The following is a 14,955-nucleotide window of genomic DNA, read 5'->3' as shown; positions in this document are numbered from 1 at the left end:
CACTTGTCAGTATATTGGCTCGGAGTTTTTTTTAGGTAGCTGGAAATCCCATCAGCAATGTGTGTCTCCCTGAGGTTATAAGCTCCTTGTGAACAAGAATGTGTTCGATTTTGTTTGGTCATTCGTTCCTCCATCACTTCCATCTTCCAAAGCCCTTAAAGGCATATGGAGCTCTGTTCACAACAGAGACGCAATAAGGTGCTTTAGAATAAATTTTTAAAAACAAACAGAAATCGCTGTGGTTTCCGAGCAGGCCCCCGATTGCTCCTGCGGCCCCCAACCCACCACAGCTGCTCACATAGTGAAAGTCAGGAGCTCGTGAAAAACCTCTTCAGCTGTATACTCACTCCTAATGTGTCCCTTGGCTAAAGGGAAGCCTGATGAAAGGGGGGAGGGGAGAGTGGAAATTTACTCCCTTTCTGCCTGATGTTGTAAAGTTCCAGAGTGTGGAATGTCAGTATTCAGCTGTCAGAGCTACGCTACCCCCTGAGCCCCAGGCTAGAACTCTCCCTCACTCATAAGTAAAACTGAAAGACATTCAAGATTTGTGGGGGTCATCACAATATAAGCAGACTGTGTTATCATCTATTGCATCAGTATCAGAACTGAGACTTTCTTTAACGAAAGGGGACTTTGTTCCTCAGACTTCCTTAAAATCTCTCCCCGTTTCTCTTACCTTTCTTTTTCTCTCCGCCATCATTCATGGCCAGAGTGATTGGTCATTGATGTAGGAATAACCTCAAAGCCCATTTAATACCTGTACCAATGCTATTTATAAACTAGCGGGATGAATTGAATGTTTAGAAGGTCTAAAACAGAATATAGACTTTATGCCCCCATGGTCATCTCTCCAACGTCAGGGAAAGTTTATAGTTAGAATCTCACTCACCAGATTATTACATAATATATTTGTTTTTAAATACATAAATTAAAAATGAATAGGCTCCATTTGCTTTCTAAGTGGCGATAACACAGTGTCAAATTACCACATCTCATTCTTTTTTCTTTAATTTTCTTTTAACATTTATTCATTTTTGGGAGACAGAGAGCAAGCAGGAGAGGGGCAGGAGAGAGAAAGACACAGAACCTGAAGCAGGCTCCATGCTCTGAGCTGTCAGCACAGAGCCCATTGTGGGGCTCAAACCCATGAACCGTGAGATCATGAGCTGAGCCAAAGTCAGACACTTAACCGACTGAGCCACCCAGGTGTCTCTCCCACATCTCTTTCTTAAGTCAGAGAGGAGATGATGGAAATGTCTCTGCTAGGTCCTCAGTATGTATTCTTGCTCCTAAGAGGGTCTCATGTTTCGCCATGATACTAGATGGTATCATACTCTATTTTTCAAGTTTTTTGGAATAGTAGTATTTTTTACTGAAGCTAGATATCTAGGCATAATATTGTCAGAGTAAACCTTTAATTGTCTTAGGATAGACTGCATGTTTAGCCCTTACATTACAATTTAGAAAGGTACCATGGGCCTGACTGCTCTAGCAGTTGAAGGACTTTTAGGCAACCCCAGTGAGGCTGATAATTTTATCCCTCGTGGTTGCTCACCAGTGAGGCTGCGTGTCAGAGCTCAGTGTGAAAGACACGGACAAAGAACACTCCGAACTCGCTGCCATTTTTGGTAATGTGTTCAAATAGCAGCAGAAATTAGAAATCTATAAAAAGTAACATACACCAAGATTACATTTTAAAAACAAAAGTTAAATAAATATAAACAATTATAAAGTCAACTTCATGCGAATTCCTCTTGATTTCTTGTTCTGAACTTTTACTGTATAATTACGTATCTTCTCTCTGGATTCCAGTTATCAATCGTGGACTATCCCCACTCCTTTTTATTTGTTTGTTTGTTTTGGTTGACTTTTCTTACTTTTCTAGAAAACTTTTTTTTTTTTATATTCAGTCAAGTTTGGTGTCATGGTGTAAGATAGTGGGAAGGAGATGGCCTTATGAGTCATATACCTAAATTCCATCCATGACCTCAGTACTTGCTGGCTCTCTCATCATTGTCATCTGTAAAACTGAAAAAGACGATAATTCTTTTCAGGGTTATTGTGAGAATTAAATAAAATAACATGCAAAAATTCTAATACTTAGGTTCCTGACATGTTGATAAACTTATGATTAGCTTATTACACTATGGACGCACCTATGAAGAAACCATTTTATATCTGGCCTGCTGCTTGCTTGGGCAGAGTGTGGAGAAAATCCCATTTTTTAAAATTTAATTTCCATTGTGTATCTAAGTACATATCAGAATTTTTTATTAGCATTCTCATTTTAATGAGCATTCTCTCTAACTTCATAAAAATGTTATTGTAAATGTAGAACTTCTATGTAACTGATATGAATACTTTTGTGAGAGGTTCTATATTAATTCACACAGTGACATGTTTTTTATGATTGCTTTTAGGAAAATGTTTTAAATCTTAAATGTCATATATTTACATAATCAGGAATCTTATTTACTCTTCGTGTATCTTACTGTGAACATCTCCTGTCCAAAGTCACAATTTTAGCCTGGACAAGATAGACGATCTTCCGTTGTATAAACCAAGGACCCAACTTGAATTTGGGGCTAAAGACTTAGTCATGGCAGGTTAAAGTAATAAATAAAATATTTGGGGCGTATATTGGCTGCCAAGTATGCATGTTCCTCAGACAAACAATAAATACTTGTAGCAGAATCTGGACTCAGGCACTCAGGGGGTTGGATCTCAAATAACTCAATTCTTTGATCTTTAGTTCAACATGTATGAAAAAAGCATATAATAACAATCATAATCACCTCAGAAGTTGCTGTGAAGAGTAATCAGGCTCAATACCTATTAACTATTATCAATATTATCATTGATGATTTAATATTCTTTTTTTCTTCTTTTTTTTATGTTTTTTTTAAAAATTTATTTCTGAGAGAGAGAGAGAGACAGCATGAACAGGGGAGGGTCAGAGAGAGAGAGGGAGACACAGAATCTGAAGCAGGCTCCAGGCTCTGAGCTAGCTGTCAGCACAGAGCCTGACTCGGGGCTCGAACCCACAAACTGTGAGATCATGACCTGAGCCGAAGTCGGACGCTTAACCGACTGAGCCACCCAGGCGCCCCGATGATTTAATATTCTTGGTAACGGTGTTATTGATAATGATTGTTTTGTATCACCACTACCACTCCATCCTACACCTCCTCACTTTTCATCAATTTCATCTACAGACACAATTTTCTATTAACTATTAAGAAAAGTGATTCATTTAAGCCCATTTACCAAATGTAAATATTAATGGCTCTTATGTTAACATTTATATATCATGGGTCAAAGAAGTTACCTCACTTTGAGGTTTCCCACAACTCTAGAAGAAAAATAGGGTTATTAATATTCTTGTTTGAAAAACAAAAGAAAATTAAGCATCCTGGAAGTGTTTAGTGACATGATCAGACTCTCACAGCTAATAATTAAGAGCAGAGATTAGCACTCACTACTTTTCAAGGGTAATATGAAACCGTGATACATTTCCCACTGCTACGTATAGAGACTCAAGTAGTAAAGAAAGAAGCTAGGGCCAGAAATTTTTTTCTCGTAAATTTCCATGATACTTGCAAAACTTAGTCATAAACTAACATTGTGAGATACCGAATGGATTACTGTACACTTGACATTTTAAGATGTTGAATCCTCAGGGTCATCTTCATTGTTTAGTCTGTTGTGATTCTGTTATTTCATCCGTGATGTAACAATTTTCACTTTAATAAAACCCTGTGATGCCACACCGGAGGGAAAAACTTTTGCAGAAATGTAAACAGCAGAGGAGGCAAGGGCGTGGCACAAAGAAGTGTCTTCCCTTGCCCCATTGCTTGTGCATCATATGAGGAGAAAAGAATGCCATCCCTCAGACATTTGTCCTGGCTTCTAAATGAAATATTTTCCATTTTTATATGTGGCATGACTATGAACAAGCAAATATTAGAACTCAGAATTCAGAGGATATGATAGCAGCTAAGTATGTTAACGTTATATAGATTTGCTATGTCTACCTGGGTAAGTATTCCAAGCCTTCCCCCACCCCCCCATCCCCCATACAGAACCTGGCTCAGGCAGCATCCTCTGGGTACAATTCATCATTATACAAATGCCTACCAATTTCACATCTTCTGGATAAAGTGTAACTCTCAAGTGGAGAAGGGAAACTGAGAAAGAGTATCTAACTCAAAGGTAAGGATGATAGTTTTAGTGGTAGAGTTTTTGCTCACTATCCTTGAAACAGAGAATGATCACTTAAACCCCCTACTGTGGCCTCAGCTTCTGTCTTCAGAACAAGAGGGTGACAGGATGGTTTATGTATTTTATAGTGCTGTTAATGGAAGGTGAGATAACATATGTTTGTGAGCCATAAGACTGTTTTCTTTTAGTTTTTTGGATACTTTGGGTTTGGGATCGTTGTTGTTGCTGTTGTTTTTAAAGTTTGTTTATTTTTGAGAGAGAGACAGAGACAGGTCTAAGACAAATCCTAAGCAGGCTTCATACTGCCTGATGAGGGGCTCAAACTTATGAGCCATGAGATCATGACTTGAGTTGAAATGGAGTCCAGTACCTAACTGACTGAGCCACCCATGCGCCCCTTGTTCTTTTTTAGCTGAAATGTAATGCGTGCTCACTGTAGACAAGAAGAGGGGAAGAGAAGAAAGGAGAAAAACTAACAAATAAATAAATAGAATCATACAGCTTTATATTGTTATGTTTTAGAATAATAACAGGTATTATGATTAGCACAAACAATGGCAAGAGCCAAGTACTACAGATAAATCACTCTTATGCTTTCTTAATCCATAAAATAAAAGATCAAACTAGTTTATTTTTTAACATAAATGTTATACATTACTTTTAATAGGAAGTCACCAAAAAGCTTTTTAAAACTAAAATAAATATAGCCCTATGTTTTATTAAAATGAATGCAAAGAATAACGTGTCACATAGGACATTCAGAAGGTAAATGTTTGGTATTTTTCAATAAAAATTTATTAAAGTGAACAATTTGTGAACATATAACTATAACTCAATTCAAAATATGTCAATGAATTTAATGAACAGAGAAAAGTGAGCTTATAAAGAAGTCAGGATTCTGTCTTCCAGTTACCTTAACTAATGAGGAATCATTGGAATAATGATTGGATTAGTGAAATTACTTTGTTCAAATAAGTTTCATGAATAAACAGTTGTATGAATCACGACCCCCCCCCAAAAAAATGTGCCATTACAGAGAAATGCTATTGAGACAATTCCACTGGATAAGTAAATAGAGGTTGAATTAATAATATTAATTGTTAATCCTGTTTTGATTCCATAAACATTTTTGAGCACCGGTTACATTTGAGGCGGTGAGCTAGATGGCAGAGCTACAAAGACTAGGTAGGAAGCCAAAATTCACTGCTCTTTTAGTGAAGGAGGAAAATCATAGATGGGTGTATCAGTTGGTGTCCTAGGTCAAAGCCATGAACAAGGGACTTACAAAGATAGAAACCTGAGGGCCATGAACTGCAATATTCCCCCCCCCCCATCTGCTGGGGGATACATTTCAAGACCCCCCAGTGGATGTCTATTGTGCTATGCTTTAACAATACCAAACTCTTCGTAATACCCAGTGAGGAATATAATATTGAAGAAAGCGCTTCCTCCGAAGCGTAACACACATGACACACTAGGAATGTTTATGTGATGGATAAGGACCAAGTCCACAGAAATCGTTGTGATATACAAGGGTGGGATGGTACATAGTGGGCCAGATCTTAAAACAGATAACACAGGGGTGGCTTCAGAAGTGTTTCCTAACATGCCTTATAATTCTGAGTCAGGAGGTCTAGAGTGAGCCTGAAAATCTGCATTTTGTGTAATTATAAAAGGATATATTCATAATGGAAGCATTGAATAGTATTCGGAAGCATCGGATGTCAAAAGTAAATGACACTTTGTAAGTCCCTTTTTCTTGGCGCCGTAACTGATACCTCATGTATAATTTTGGAAGGCAAAATGGTAACTGGCGTTTCATTCACATCATTACCTTGATTCAACTCTTCAATGTTTCCTCCAGACCTACAAATTCATTTCATATATGTAATCACCCTTCTGCTTAAATAGAACTATATTCTATAACATTCTAGTCTTGCTGTGAGCATATCGTCTTCTAACTATATAACTTTCCACAAGGCCAGACCACATATATCTACCTCATTGTTTTAACAGCTGCATACTATTCCACTGCAAGGGTATTTTGTAATCTATTTAACCAATCCTCTGTCAGTGAGTTGTTTTAATATTTTCAGGGGATTTTTCTACGATAGCACTTCTGAATGAACATCCTCGAGTAGACCATTCTGCTCATCTTTATAACTAGAGCTGAAATATAACTTCCTACATGTAGGCTGGCACCAGACTTTGGTGATATTATCTGAAAAATGATAATTATGTGTTTATTTAAGCACAGCAGGGTTTGGCAACATAAAGTACACTCAGGTTCAATAATTGCTTCTTTAGCAACCCATCCTTGCCATGAGACCATGTGCCTCTCAGAGGCGGGGACCTTGTCTTCATCATCACTGAATACCCAGCATATATCAAATGCCTAATCCAGAGAGATTGCTTGATAGGGATGTGAGGACTAAGTAAATGAGTAAATTCTTAAACAAACTGAGGTTTGTCCATAGTCTTATCTCTCTGATTGACTCGATATGTGACCTTATATAAATTACTGACTCTTTCTGGGCTTCAGTTCCCTCTTCTGACAAACAAATATAAATCCTAGCCTGACTGTACCAAATATTTGGCAGGAAGAACAGTAGAATAATAAATTTGCTGGTGACTTGAAAAATAAAACATTCAGAAAATTAATGTAGTTATCAAGACACATTTAATAAATGACTTCCTTTGCAAGATATAGAATATTGGAAATGTTAGCTATGTGATACTAACTACAGAGTAAAACAGAGATCAGAGAAAAATGATACGCATTAGGGGATGTGTGTTGGCTAATTAATTATTGTTATCTTGTATTTGTTATAATCAGCATCATTATCATTATGAAAAAGGCTTACTTAGAGCTACCAGATGGAAAGGTGCTAGGGACTATAAAAGTCACAGAGTCAATTCTCTTAAGTTTTATGCATTCTTCTTCCCATTGGTTTATTAATTTTTATGGCTCTACCAGAAACCTCTTGATGCTTTAGAAGTTTTTATGTATAATTTTAGTTTATTTAGTTTAATTCATCAGTAGTGTACTCACTTAAATTGATTGATGATAGACAGACAGATATCACATCTAGATATGGACACATTCAAAATGTTTTCAAACTTCAAATACTTTGCCAGCTTGAAAAGATCTTTTGAAGCCTCCATTTAGTGTCTTTGCCTTTAATGTGTGGAATCGGGGAAGATAGGCACAATAAACATGGAGGGGAAGAATGAAGATTTTTGGAGAAAAAGTCATGGTTGAAAAGCATATATTTTAAAGCAATGTTTATATTTGTTAATTCTATTCTATTTCCCTGCAGGTTTACATGTGTATTTGGCTACTTGACTTCTGACTGAGAGAACACAAAATGAATAACTCAACAAACTCCTCTAACAATGGCCTGGCTCTGACCAGTCCTTATAAGACATTTGAAGTGGTGTTTATTGTCCTTGTGGCTGGATCGCTCAGTTTGGTGACTATCATTGGGAACATTCTGGTCATGGTCTCCATTAAAGTCAACCGCCACCTCCAGACCGTCAACAATTACTTTTTGTTCAGCTTGGCCTGTGCCGACCTCATCATTGGTGTTTTCTCCATGAACTTGTACACCCTCTACACTGTGATTGGCTATTGGCCTTTGGGACCTGTGGTATGTGACCTTTGGTTAGCCCTGGACTACGTGGTCAGCAATGCCTCAGTGATGAATCTGCTCATTATCAGCTTTGACAGGTACTTCTGTGTCACCAAACCGCTCACCTATCCCGTCAAGCGGACCACAAAAATGGCAGGTATGATGATTGCAGCTGCCTGGGTCCTCTCCTTTATCCTGTGGGCCCCGGCCATTCTCTTCTGGCAGTTCATCGTAGGGGTAAGGACTGTAGAGGATGGGGAATGCTACATTCAGTTTTTCTCCAACGCCGCTGTCACCTTTGGTACTGCCATTGCAGCCTTCTATTTGCCTGTGATCATCATGAGTGTGCTTTACTGGCACATATCCCGAGCCAGCAAGAGCAGGATAAAGAAGGATAAGAAGGAGCCTGTGGCCAACCAAGAACCAGTTTCTCCAAGTCTGGTTCAAGGAAGGATAGTGAAGCCAAACAACAACAACACACCTGGCAGTGATGATGGCCTGGAGCACAACAAAATCCAGAACGGTAAAGCCCCCAGAGATGCTGTGACTGAAAACTGTGTCCAGGGAGAGGAGAAAGAGAGCTCCAATGATTCCACCTCTGTCAGCGCTGTTGCCTCTAATATGAGAGATGATGAAATAACCCAGGATGAGAACACAGTTTCCACTTCCCTGGGCCACTCCAAAGATGAGAACTCTAAGCAAACGTGCATCAAGATTGTCACCAAGACCCCCAAAGGTGACTCATGTACCCCAACGAATACCACTGTGGAGCTAGTCGGTTCTGCAGGTCAGAATGGAGATGAAAAACAGAATATTGTGGCTCGTAAGATTGTGAAGATGACTAAGCAGCCGGCCAAAAAGAAGCCTCCTCCTTCCCGGGAGAAGAAAGTGACCAGGACGATCTTGGCTATTCTGTTGGCTTTCATCATCACCTGGGCCCCGTACAATGTCATGGTGCTCATTAACACCTTCTGTGCACCCTGCATTCCCAACACAGTGTGGACAATTGGTTATTGGCTCTGTTACATCAACAGCACTATCAACCCCGCCTGCTACGCACTTTGTAATGCCACCTTCAAGAAGACCTTTAAACATCTTCTCATGTGTCATTATAAGAACATAGGCGCTACAAGGTAAAAACACCTTTATGGAGAAAGAAGGTGGTCAGGGGAGCTTGGGAAACAGAATAGGGAAAAAAAAGACCTCCCCATTTTAAAAATCTCTGCCATTGCACTTTACAGTCTTATTACAGAATGTGCAATTAAGGAGCCCAACAGTGACACTTTTATCGTGCCTATGCTCCGGTTTGAGAAACCCGCACCTTATCAAGAAACCCTGTCAGTTCTGGAGCAATGAGACCATGAAAGAGACATGCTGGAATTATGGACTTAAAGAACAATCTACACGTTCTCATACTCTCTTGAAGAAGGGCTTCTGAATCTACAGTGTTATCTCTGCACAAGAAGAATAATAACCTCGCTCCTTTTTATTTCCATTTTGTTTTGTTCCCGTGTGTCATATGAAGCTGAAATGCCACAGTTACAAGCTAACATGGAGACTTAAACATAAAGAAATAGACATCACACGATGGAGAAGTGAAGGAAGAAATCAAAAGAAAAAAAGGATATAGAAATGGTCTCCACAGTGTTAAGTGTTAAGCATATATTATTCTTTTGTTACAGTTTTATTTGGAGAACTGCCATGTAATCAATGCTTTTTTTTTAACCTTCCCCTTTTCCCACCATCAAAAGAAAGCAAACAAACAAAAACCCCAACTAGATCATACCATTATTTTTCATATTATGGCACTGGTTTTTGTACATCCCTGTTCTACTTTGTGTAAAGACAAAATCTGCAGGACTTTTGCTAAATACAACCAGAGATGGCCATGAAAATGGGCATTTCATCCCTGCCCCTGTGTTCTTTGCATTCTGTGAGGATATAAAAGCCTATAAAGTTTTAGCTTGCTTATAATCCTGTAGGTGAAGTGTTTTTACCAATCTGGTTTTCTCCTAAACTAGTTCCTTAAGTTATTGGATAGCCTACCTAATATATGCTTGAGAACCAAAGTCATTTTCTAAAGTGGGTTTTGTCAAATTAAATAATGGTCATCTTCAGTTGGAGAGAGTTTAGGGAGGCCAGGTGAGTTTTGAAATAAGAAAATAGAAGACTGAAAGGGCTTTCTGTTTCAACCCGAGTCTGCCTGACCCGTGTTTGAAATGCTAACTTGTAAAACATGAACTTCTGGCCTTTGTCAGCAGGATGAAACTGCTTTTTTCATTTGGAATACCAAGTAGGATTAGCGGACTCTGGTGGCACCAGACTTCTGGGTCACTCCCAAGAGAATAAGACCATCTCTTCAATGCCTGCTAATAAATTATATTCAATTTATAGACCATTGAGGTTTTTATAACCATCCCATATCCCACAGGAGGAGGAAAAGATAGTTATAAAACATTTTCTGGAACCACATGTTCCGTGTTCCTCAAATTGTTAATTCTCCCTAAAATTTTTTAACTTCAAAGGTCTGTCCGTAGAAGTAATCTTTGTGGCAAGAATGTAGTGGGTAACTAACAGGCCAAGTGAGGTCAGCAAACTCTGAAGAAGCATGGAGGTAGCTGCTCCGGTGGCCTTTCTCATTATTTCTTTAATTCTAGACCATAAAAAGTCCTATAGGAACTAATACCCAAACAGTGGCTGTCTATAGATCTTGTCCATGTAGAGACTTTTATTTGGTACCCCTCATAAACCTATGATTGTATTGATTCATATTTAGCTATTTTTAGCCCTCAACTTTTTTCTTATTGTATTGGCTTTAGTCTTTAAATCAGATTTTCTAAAGATGACCCAATTGATAGAAATCAAATTTATAAAACCCACTTCACATTTCACATTTTGCATTTCAGAGGTATGGGCCTTATGATATCTTGACTAGTAAACATCAACATGAGTAGCATGATTAATTTGTCAGTATTAAACCTTAGCACCTTATAGTTGGTTTATATGTGTGCGACTTGCCTCGCTGATGGCATCTCAACAGTTCTGCGAATTAAAAAAAAAAAAAGCACAAGGTAAACAACAACAGAACAGTTAGTAAGAAGCAAATTGCCAACAGTAGTTGTATGTAATTTACCCTTTATAAAAATAACTTAGTATTTGAATAACTTCAGTCTTTCGCTCCCATAAATCTGCATATAAACAGACAGATTCCTTTACTCCACAGTTACTTCAGTGTAAGCGTTTACATTTTAAATCCATATGTATTTTTATTTTATTTCTTCAAACCAGTGAATCAATTGAATGGAAGGGACATCAAGGCCATGGGCTGTTTGATTTGCTGTAAACAAAACAATGACTGGCTGAATGTTTCACTTATTCACTTGTTGTACTATGAAGATGTAGATTGAGCTGTAGTTGGGATGAACTCTTTGGATTCAAGGATTCGGGATTCTGGATTTGGGTCTTTTGGGTCTGCTCTAACAGTTCAACTCACCATGAATCAAACTGCCTCTTCTTCATTGCCATTACATCCTCCCTTTCTTCCTTCTAGTCTTGATCTTCGCCATAGCCACCACAAACTTGTTGAAAGAGAAACCATCACGCATTACAGAAAGGAAGTGTCTATAGACTGACACATCATGGAAGCTTTTGTCAGCTGGGATCAGAGAGACGGGAAGAATACTGAAAATGGTAGATGATTAGAAAGAGATGGAGATTGTATTCACAGGTTTGCATTAACTATGGCTGGATTTGTCTATTTCAGTGACTCTCACACAGGAACGGTTTCACTCCCCAGGGGACATTTAACAGTGTGTGGAGACATTTTTGGTGGTCACAACTTGGGGGAGAGCTACTGGCATCTGATAGATAGAGGCCAGGGATGCTGCTAATAGCTTTCAGTGCACAGAACCACTTTCCCTCACATACACAACTAAGAATTATTTGGCTCAGAGTGTCAATCGTGCCAAAGTTGAGAAACCCTCATCTGTTTAAGGAATTGTAGAGCTTGCTTTGTAAAACTGGGAAGATAATCCTGTATCACTCTTAGAATATCAATGCAAATCGCTCACCTGTTTGTAAAAGGTAACGCTCACCAGTTGTGTTATCAGACACTGTCATCATGAGTCTGGTGTATTTGTAATTCACAGATTGGGAACACAGGAGACATCCAAAATCACCAGACCATGCACATAACACATTGTTTCCAACATCTTAATGTCCCTTCATAATTGCCACAGAGTCCAGTCAATTGAGGTTGCCAGGAATTGGCCATTAAGTGATTGCAGTTGATGTGGTCGGTTTCTATTGGAGCTACCATTTTTTTCTTTCAGAAACATCCAGAGCCTCTTTCAGAAATGATATGAATCATCTCTTTTATTTTCACTGGAAAGGTAAATATCTGTCAAGAATTTCTTCTCTCCTCATAGCAATAATGTAAATATTCCGGAGTGGTCTTATAAGAAGAGGAGATTAAGAACGTCAAAAAGCCAGTTCATTTCTTTGAAAGAAAGAAAGAGAGAAAGAAAGAAAGAAAGAAAGAAAGAAAGAAAGAAAGGAAGGAAGGAAGGAAGGAAGGAAGGAAGGAAAAGAAATGATTATCCCTTCACCAGTTCACATTAATTTAGTACCAGCTCCCACAGTGGTAGAACAAAGCACCAACATAGTAAGCCACATGGGATAAGCTTTCGCATTTGAATGGGGAGGCTGGAGGACCCACATACTTCCACTCTTTGCCCGGTCACTGCTTTTTTGATCCTGGAGATCTGACTTTGGGGAATATGGGAGTTCAAAATGATGGCAACATAGACTTAGAAATGCGATCTACTTTTATTTTCTCTTACTTAGTTCAATTGGTAGTTGCCTTCTCCCAATTTGATAATATCCCTTTCAACAACCACAGCACTGGTGTTGCAAATAGATTAGGGAAGCACCCAAAGCTGGACGAATTGTGCAAAGTGTATTTTCAGCATGTACATACAATACCATGCCTCTTAAATCTGCTTCTTTTAAAAGGGTGCACGCTGCAGCATGAACTGTGTGCATATTTAATGTATCTTCCTGGAATATGCTGTATGCTTAATATACATATTCTATAAATAAAGTAATGAAATGTATAATAGAAATACATATTTCTGTATGCAAATAAATATATTATACACAATCTTAATATGCAATATGGTATATGTTGCTTCAGAGTCACAAGATTAGATTTTATATGCCCAGTTTTTTAAAGTAGGCTTAGTTTTGGAAGGAAAGGGTTTAAGAACAGCCAAAATCCTACCCTTATTACTATTAAGCTGTTTTATAATCTTTGAAAGCATGGTACTGATTTTAAATATCTCTTGGAGGAATATATTAATAAATCTTGGCTGGTGTCACCCCACGTGATCAGAATGCTCTTTGCTCCTGTGCTCCCGACCGGCCTGTGACTAGAATCTTTCTGGCTGTTACTGTTCCAACAGCTGTGTTGATCTCACGTCTGATTGCCTGATGAGATTGCAACCAATTCATTGACATACAGCTTTGCTCTCCTCCAAATTAACTGATTTTTGTCAAATAAAAAATAATCATGCAAGGAGGAAAGGATGACCTTCAGAATGTTTTTCATTCTAGAAAACAGGTAAAAAATTGTACAAGCACTGTGTTTTCTAAACCATTCTCTTCTGTTTGAGTCCAATACAACATCCCATACATTAAATGCCAGAGACTTCTAGTGTAGTGTGATACTGTGAGTTTCTCCAAGAAATTATGAAATAGGTAGGGTTTAAAAAAATTTTTTTAATGCTTATTCATTTTTGAGAGAGAGAGAGAGACAGAGTGTGAGTGGGGGAGGGGCAAAGAGAGAGGGACACACACATACAGAAACTGAAGCAGGCTCTAGGGTCTGAACTATCAGCACAGAGCCCAACACAGTGCTCGAACTCACGAGCTCATGACCTGAGCCAAAGTTTGAGGCTTAACCTAGTCACCCAGACGTGCCCCGTAGGTGGTTTGTTTCTGAATGCCCTACATTTTCTCCATTTCTTTTCCTTCCCTTGTTGCACACTCAACTACCCACGTTCCCCAGAACATTTTCTTTAGCTCATTAGCATGAGTTCCTTGTTTGCAATTACTGTTATGATTTTAATTGATCCTAGGCACGTTGTCCCAAGAGACACTTGCATTTTAATAGAAGAGCATAAGCACCGACCACCTCAAAAAAAAAGAGTCCTATTCAACTTTAGTTGCCAAGGTATGCAATGAGAGAGAGATGGTGTTCAGTGAATTCTAGTTTTCTATGAAAATTCTATGGCCCACTTCACCATCTATACACTTCCTAAATTTTACCTGTTATTCCATAATGCACCCTGGTGCATTGTTGCTTCTTATCTGAACCAAATAATCTCTAGAAAATAAACTGAGTGTTGTATTAGTTCTCATTAGTGTCTTATTGTTCCAGGGAAATATTCTCATTTCATCTTTCAGAATGTCATTGAATACTCTATCGATGAATTGTCAAATGTTATTCCTGACTAGGTGGTTGCAAATACTGACAGGAAAAACATCTTGCCATCATAAAGGAAGAATTTTCCATATTATACCACATACCAGTCTTTTTTGATCAAAAACTGAAGCACCAGAACGTGGTAAGTTGTGGAATGTAGATATTTATTAAATAAGTCACGTTCTATAAAATCTGTCCTCTGGCTTCCTAAACACACACACAACAAGTCATGGAAAATGACAGAGAAAAAAAGTCATGCATTTTCTTCACTTGCACCATTTATCCCGCAGCTCATCTGAATCCTTATACTGTACCTTTACTGGAAACATGCATATCTTCAGAGATTTTGTTGAAGGACTTTTTTTCTCTCATAGTTAATTGTCAAGTTGGTGTCCATATAACCCCCAGTGCTCATCCCAACAAGTGCCCTCCTCCATGCCCATCACTCCCCATCAGCCCTCAGTTTGTTCTCAGTATTCAAAAGTCTCTCATGCTTTGCCTTGAAGGACTTTTTAAAATGAGTATCCTTTTTGAAGTCATTATTATTAGGAAGATAAGGGATAGTGTTAATGGATAAATGGTGTGTACGCATCTGGGAAGAATTAAAATAGATTGCAG

General features: G+C 38.4%; 1 protein-coding gene across 1 annotated transcript; it reads left to right on the top strand.

Moving 5' to 3' along the window:
• The first annotated feature begins 7,589 nt into the window (after nt 1-7,589).
• Nucleotides 7,590-9,557, top strand: CHRM2 (cholinergic receptor muscarinic 2). The gene has a single exon (XM_039222426.1). The coding sequence runs from the start codon at nt 7,590-7,592 to the stop codon at nt 8,988-8,990; it is 1,401 nt and encodes a 466-aa protein (XP_039078357.1). The 3' UTR covers nt 8,991-9,557.
• Nucleotides 9,558-14,955: the final 5,398 nt, after the last annotated feature.

The sequence above is a fragment of the Hyaena hyaena genome, unplaced genomic scaffold (assembly GCF_003009895.1).
Source record: "Hyaena hyaena isolate Hyena2069 unplaced genomic scaffold, ASM300989v1 scaffold_1126, whole genome shotgun sequence".
NCBI lineage: Eukaryota > Metazoa > Chordata > Mammalia > Carnivora > Hyaenidae > Hyaena > Hyaena hyaena.
The sequence above is the reverse complement of the archived record's forward strand: the minus strand, read 5'-3'. Positions and strand labels throughout refer to the sequence as shown.

What these genes read in the sequence shown, in the direction of transcription:
- CHRM2 (XM_039222426.1), top strand. Translation starts at nt 7,590, where the DNA reads ATGAATAACTCAACAAACTCCTCTAACAATGGCCTGGCTCTGACCAGT.